The 7505-nt window shown below is 34.9% G+C and overlaps 1 protein-coding gene across 12 annotated transcripts in view; it reads right to left on the bottom strand.

Annotated features, from left to right (window-relative positions):
• Positions 1-4775: 4775 nt before the first annotated feature.
• GULP1 (GULP PTB domain containing engulfment adaptor 1) overlaps positions 4776-7505 on the bottom strand; it is a 139203-nt gene continuing 136473 nt past the window's right edge. For all 12 annotated transcript variants that reach the window (XM_072342170.1, XM_072342163.1, XM_072342172.1 and 9 more), the window contains one exon: positions 4776-6853. In XM_072342170.1, the coding sequence (XP_072198271.1) occupies positions 6832-6853 (22 nt within the window). In that variant the 3' untranslated portion in view covers positions 4776-6831. The remainder of the gene's footprint in view (positions 6854-7505) is intronic.

The raw sequence follows: 7505 nt of genomic DNA, 5'->3' as shown, positions 1-7505 counted from the left end.
CAACTCTTATGTGAATGAATCTATGAGAAAATGTCACCTTAGATATCGTAAACATTCAGTTTATCCACATTGAGAAACACAACAGAATAGTGTTTAGGTACATGATAAATACCAATCAGTAGCATCTGCTGAATCATCTGTGAGTTCAAAAACGCTCCTAAATTTAACTCCTTTTCACATCAGTTACACATCATGTGTGTCTACTGAAGTATATATTGTCACGCAAAACAGGTTTTCCTGTTGATAGTCTGAGTTAAGCTTTACCATTATGCTTGGCCTTTGTCATTGCTTTCCAGTGTTTCCTTTTGTTACCATGAAGTGCTTACAAATGCAGCAATAATCAGGACGATCCCCACATTGTCATGTCAACATCAGACTGCTGAAGTCATAATAGCGATAACCTTCTTTCATACTTTTTCAGTGGAGAATGCCTTTCACAAATGGCCTCAATATGCAGTCTGTATTATTGCTTGGAATGATCTTGCTTTAGCTTAACTTTAATGTAAACTTATCTTCAGCAATATCTTGGATCAGAGTCAAGTACTGCTTGGAATATTGCTTGTTTTTTTTTTTTTTTTCCTCTTTGGCATTCAACAAGGGAGGGCTGTGACAGACTACATCTGTGGTCCTAAGAAACAAATCCAATTCAATTAAATTAATTTTGGCCATACAACTCACATGGCTTTAATGATTTTACTTATTTATTTATTATATTGCCAAGAGGTAATTTATCTTGTTTACTTAGTCAACTCCAGCCATGTACTTCTTTTTAATAAAACTTAGTTCTTACAAAACACCTACGTCATTCAAGGCCGATTAAATAACAAAATGGTGTAGATGGTTTGATTGTTTCAGTTTTATACTTCAATCATTGTGATGTTATGACACTATTCAATTTTCATGGCACAATTTCACAGGTCTGACTAACCTTATGACAGTATGCATTAAATATTATGGCATCTGGGTACTAATAAAACAGACAGAAAATCCTAACAATCCTTGGACACTCTGATGTATCAGTTTAACATCCCGAACAACGAGAAAACAGGCACTCAACAAGGAAGTGGAAGTTTAAAATTTCTGACAATTAGGCACCACTTTTGATAACCTACAAATAGCAAGAGGCACTCGCTTGCTTCTTAGAAGCAGCATGTCTGATCCATGGTTGAAGACTACATAAAAGTTGCTTAACTTGGGACCAGGCCATAACTAAACATTAACAGAGAAAGGAAATCTCATTCTCACGTAAAATTTTTCATTAATTCTCACTCATCTCATGAAAATTGTTTCTGTTTTTCCTAATGTGCACCTCACATTTCACTGCCCCAAATTACAACTGAAGTCACAGAAATTAGGAACTATCCTGGCTTCTTCATGGTATCATAACCCATGTATGGTTTTAAAAACATAGGGAGCATGGCCACTGATACCTATTTTCTCATTGTTAAAATACCAGGATATTTTACTCTATCACAATAGCAGCTCTCTTCCAGTATGAAATATTAGTACTATTTGAAAAAAAAAAAATAAAAAAATGAAGAAACAACAACAAAAATTGCCACATAAACACATTTAAAATGCACACTACTATTTTGGAAATTGAACCAGTACAGATTCCAAGATGATGCTTTATTTTCAGTGAAATATTTCCATTCTAACTGCCTCTAGATCTTTTGCTTAGAAGCTCAGAGCTGCTCTTCAACCCTCTAATACAACCACCTTCAAAGAAACCTGGAACTATTTAAATACCATTTGTGTTAGAGTACCAAGGAGCCATTATGAAGACTCATTTTAGTAGTAGTTCTGAGTACTTCTTCAATCGGAAAAGCCTGGAGTGGCAAGAAAATGCAAAGAAAATCACATGAAAAAATTTGAGGTTCTATGCTAAGAATCATTTTCAGGGCAAATTCTTTTTATATAAAGAGTTTAATCTGGAGTTCAGCTCACATAGATCTACCTGTTCTCGTGTTCAACAAATGTGTCCAATTTGCTGGCTGGTGGCCGCTGTGTAATCCTAAATTAGCCATAAATGCTGATGTGGCAGAAAGAGACATTATTAAAAAATAAAATTACTAAACTGCACCTTTCTGCAGCACTTCTTTTCTATTCTACTCCTTTGCATTCTTCATGACAAGGGATAAAGCTTTTCTGAACTAGATATTGGAGAAACAGTTGAGCTCAAAGTCTTGGATGCAAAGATTCTATTTGCTGCCAGTTATGTGAACATTACAATTCCAAAATACACTGTGAGATTAAGTGTTCAGGTTGTTTGTAGCCCAGACTATTTATAAATTAGGCTCCCAAGACATTTCTCAAATACAAACGGTAATTTGCATATTCATATGTTCAGAAGCCTTTATGCACCACAATGACATTGTTAAGCAGTCCATAAAATTCACTGAAAACGTTTTGAGTCCCAGAGAGCTTTGGTATGATGAATAAAGAAATGTTCAGTTTGTTATATCTCTGCACCAACACTAAATATTAAAGCGTCTCAAGAATTATGCGTATATTATAAATGTATAGCTTTACTTAAAACAAAAAGGTCCCCATCAACAACAAATAATCAGACAAGACATAAATTCTGTCCTCTACTCTGTTGGTGAGAAGCACTACATATTTTCACCAGTTGACAATGCAACACATCTCATTCTCTTCAAGAATGACTGAAAACGAGGAAAAAATGGAGGGTAATCAGGTGCTAAAGCTTATTTTATAGCTTACTCTCTGTCTTGGTGCTAAATCTTATAGAACAAGTTGCAGGAATCTTTCTTTGCTTTTTAAAATGTATGATCACTTATTAAGCTTTTTTTTTTTTTCTTCTACGTGACACCTGCATTCTCTATCTGAAAAAGCAGGAGCAGAAGCCCTAAGTGGTAAATTAAAATAACTGTGAGCTCATCTGTAGTCATTAATAATATTTCTTAAGAGAATGTCCAAAAGGAGACTAACTGTAGTGACCAGTAGCATATAATGAAAACTGAGGCTCTGGATGGAGATTTCTCAGGTACTGGCTCACATCTCATTTGCAGAAGAGACTCTTTTTGTGAAGCAGAATTGCTCTGTGAGAGGGAAGCCATGCTTAATGCGGCAAATGGGAAAATAATGACCATAATGAAGGCTCATAATCTGCTCCATTTCTTGGCAAGTTCAATCACCTTTGGAATTACACAGTCACACTTACCTCTGAAAGCGTGAGAAGTCTTTGGGCACCGTCTTTTTCCTTTCCTCCTTTCCATAAGAGAAGCCAAAATAAAACATAACTCTTTCTGCCACATAAAGGATTTATCATGGCCAATTTGAATGACCTGATCAATCTGTCACATGGAGAGACAAAAGAGAGCCACTTACAAACTGATCTAGCTGAGGTAAAGCCCAGGGCTTAAACTTAGAGCATCCTGCAGTGATGCTCACTAACTTACCGTGTGCTAAAGAAAACACATAAATTAACCGTACAGGACCTTAGCTGGTTTAAGGAGTATTTTGACCTAAGGAACTTGTTTATGCTCAAGGTGGTGTGATAAGCATGCTGGAAGAGAACAAACAGTCAATTTAAGAAGATAAAGTAGAAAAGGAGAAATAATTTTCCAGCTGTTAATATAACTTAGGGAATACATATCAGCGTAGTGGGGAACTGAAGTCCAGCACTACTCATTAGGAAGTGATGTTACAATCAGGTCTGCAATGCTAGCAGATTTGGAAGAATTCTGACAAAGAAAATATTCAAACAAAAGCAGCAAGTGCAGTAGCACCAGCATGACAGCCACCTGCATTCAGTGTTGGTTTTATTTTTTTTAGGCAGAAGTCACAAAACCAAAAATTTATTCTGCGCAATGCATTTAGCACCGTTTTCCTAACCTTACTGATGACACTACTAACTTTTTCAGACTTGAACATAGAAGTCTTCTGTTAAGTGATATGCCCATGTTCACAGTTTGTGGAAGCACTTCATGTTCTCATTAGTGGGCCACCAGGCAGTGCTTTTAGAAGACGATCAAAGGGAACCTCCAAAGACAAATTTCTTCCAAGCGATGTGAAAACTCCTATTCATTATCTGTAACAGAACACCAATACTAGATGGAACATCGATACAAATTCTAAGAAAAAAGAGTAGCTTGTGTTTGTAACTCGCAGCAGATTACAGATACCCCTTTCTTGCTATCCCTGACAGTGTCCAGTCCCATAAGCTGCCCAAGCCCCATTTCTGCAAGAAATTAAATAGATTTGGAGTATTAGCTTGATGAAAGTTATTGAAGAAGAAACAATTAATAGAAGGTTTAAGATTAGTTTTGTCAGACACATAAACACCACTTTCTGCAGCCCATCCCATTAACAGGTGGATCTTAGAGAGGTTACCTTCTGTATTCCTTAATTAGCCATTAAGGTTATTTACTAGCTAGGTATGTTTATGAGCTAAATATAAATGGAAGAAAAAAAAAAAAAAAAAAAAAAAAAAAGCATTATAAAGAGTCCATTAAATCCATGAAGTACTGTTGAAAGACAAGGCAAAAAATAGGAATCAGGAATCAAAACTTCCATAGTACTTATATTAGGTAACTATTTTTCTCTCATGATAACAGCTCAGACCAAACGCAATATCAAAGGACAAAAAACGGGGATGTATTTTTACAGTGGCTGACACCTGGTATTTGACTCCATCATATAAAGTCACTGCAAAACATTTTTCACAGCAGCTCGTTACGCACCTCCACTCCATCCCATCCAGTGAACATGCAACCGAATGAACACTGTGTCCCACAAGGCAATTTATTTAAAAACATTTATTTTAGGCAAAATTAAACATACATTTGAATTTACATAGAAATACAGCTTCCAATTGGATCACACAACCTTTTCATTAAAAATGTCGTGCTGTGTTGATTTGAGTATTTTTGTATGGATTGACCAGTTATGCAATATTTAATCATGCCATTTGCAATCAACTATCATAAAAACCAGTAAAGAAAAACATTTCTTAAAATGTGCAAATATTATTTATTTTGGTGTTACAATTGATAATAAATGACCACTAAATATATGTTTATTATGTAAAGCTTTTTAAAGTACAATAAAAATACAAATTCTATTTGTTAAAAAAGGCCATTACTATGGCTACTAAACATCCTCATTATACAAATTCCAAAATACTATATGACAAACAAAATTATAAAGACTTTTCTTTATGAAACATACTATTCTATTTGTTAGTGATTTTTATATAGATAGATAGATTTTTTTGTTGTTGTTTAATATATATAAAGGTTTATGTGAATACTCCATGAAGAATTATAGAGAGGAAGACTAATGCAATGTAGAACATTGGGGTCCCAGTTCAGCAGGGTATATGAGCACGAGCCAAACTCAAAGGAATAACATCATTCGTTTCAGCAGACTTTTGAAGGGCTTTTTAAAGGACTTGGTTGAAGGGAGTGTAAAAATATACACACTAGAAAGAATCTGCAAAATACTTTTTGGTGTAAACTGCAAACCCTGAGGATAAAATCCTAAGGGTCAGAAAAAGCCTCCCTGGAAAACAAGAGACAATAACCCAAAACACTCTTAGAGCTCGTTGTTGTTGTTCTTTATGTTTTAAGGGGAGAATACAAGAGTTTTTATGAGGATTAAACTGAACTAACGTGGAGTTTGGGAACTGAAAGAGTAACGATAATTCTCGTCTGAAATACGCTCAGGATATTATTTTATTGCTTATGCTGAAGGCTAGCGAAGAGTATGCATAGAAAGGTCAGCGTTAAACTCATTAGCAGCTGAAAGTTTTGGAGTGCAGTTGCTAGCGTAACATAAAAAACGAGGGAGTATGAAGAACTTACCAACATACCAAAACCTTGCAGCAAGCTTCAAACTTATGTTAAGACTTAACAACAAAGAAGACGATGAAAACAATATTGAACTGAACACTCAGGAGCTGAAAGCAGATCACAATTAACCTCTGCAAAGTGTGCCCGCTTGCGTAAGAAATTACTTAAATCCCTCAGTAAAAGCAATTTCAAAGTCTAATGTTCAAGTAATCGTTACGAATTTTGTTTTGCAATGAATTCTTAATGCTTCACTTTACTGTTCATCTTAAAATAAAATAGAAGGTAAGTACTTAATTTCTGCAATTAGGCAGCTCTTACTAAATACTAAGTATAACACTATTGGTTAGCTTCTAAAATGTGATTTAATGACCTAAAAGTCTTCTGGATTTTATAAACTAATAACAACAGATATACCGTGTAATAACTGTACACAGTAAAAGAAATAATTACACAGAATTACAATTTTCTTAAAGCATGTATTAACAGTTAATGTTTTCTGCTTTTTCATTGCAACTGCAATTAATAGTTTTACTGACGGAACTTTAAATAATGGCTTAAAAGCTTACTTTTAAAATGCTGCCAAGTATAGCATTGGGTGAAACTCATGCTTGCATCTCTGCACAGAGGTACGTGCCAGCTTTCTGAAGAACTTCAGGCAACTAGTAGTAAAGCATAGTCAACTCGGGCCAAAGTGTGAGGCAAAGAAACAATAGTGTGATTTAATTCATATTTTGTAAACAAACACAACTTTATACATTTGTACAGGGAAGGAGTGGAACTACGTTGTTTTTTGTTTTGTTTTTTTTGTTTGTTTGTTTTTTGTTTGTTTTTTTTACAGAAGCAAACCTCATAAGAGTTCACATGTTGGAAAAAAAAGCATATTTTGGCACATGGATAATATTTGTGAATACACGTTCAGAATTAAAAAAACACTGTGTGAGAATTTCACATTTAGTTTCTTGGCATCAGCATCTGCTGTCTAGTGGGTCAAGACAAAACACTGTGCCTTCAAGAGTTAATCCCATTTTGAACCCCTCCTGCAAGGAAACAAGACATTGTTAATAAAAGACAAAGTAACTCCTGGGGGATTATTTTCTCTATAAATATTTAAATTCCAGCTTAATTCTAGCTCATCTTCAGGGTAATTAGCTGAGACTGTTCAAGAGGATGCTTAACAGGATAATTCACATCTACGCTATTTGATCAGTCAATTAGTCTTACTTTTCTCTAAGGCATGAACACACAAAAGGACTTCACTCTAAGAAATGCTGTGCCTGTATCAAGTAGCATTACAATAAAAATATTGACTATTTGCATACATAAATTGGTACAAAAACAAGCAAGTTTGATTTGAATTGCACTGAACATGAGCAAAATTCCACACAATTTATAAGCAGGAAAGATCAGATTGCTGTAAGAGAAAAAAGATTATTGCATTTATACCTTACAGAGACTTAAATTAGGAAGATTGCTATTAATACCAGACATCTTGTACATACAGAAATCCCTTATATTAAAAGCAGTCTCACAACAAATGTAGCAGGGCCCAACAAAATCTCAGAAGTTTCTTCTGAATCCTTCACTGCGCAGTTACATTGAGAGGTGTTACGCTTTACAGCCTATGGCCATCTGTGCTTCACTACGTGGCCAATAGAATCATATCTGTTTTATTGTGAATGATTGAAGGAT

Source organism: Excalfactoria chinensis, chromosome 7 (assembly GCF_039878825.1).
Source record: "Excalfactoria chinensis isolate bCotChi1 chromosome 7, bCotChi1.hap2, whole genome shotgun sequence".
Taxonomy (NCBI): Eukaryota; Metazoa; Chordata; class Aves; order Galliformes; family Phasianidae; genus Excalfactoria; species Excalfactoria chinensis.
Note: the sequence above shows the minus strand (reverse complement) of the source record. Positions and strands in the feature narration are given on the sequence as shown.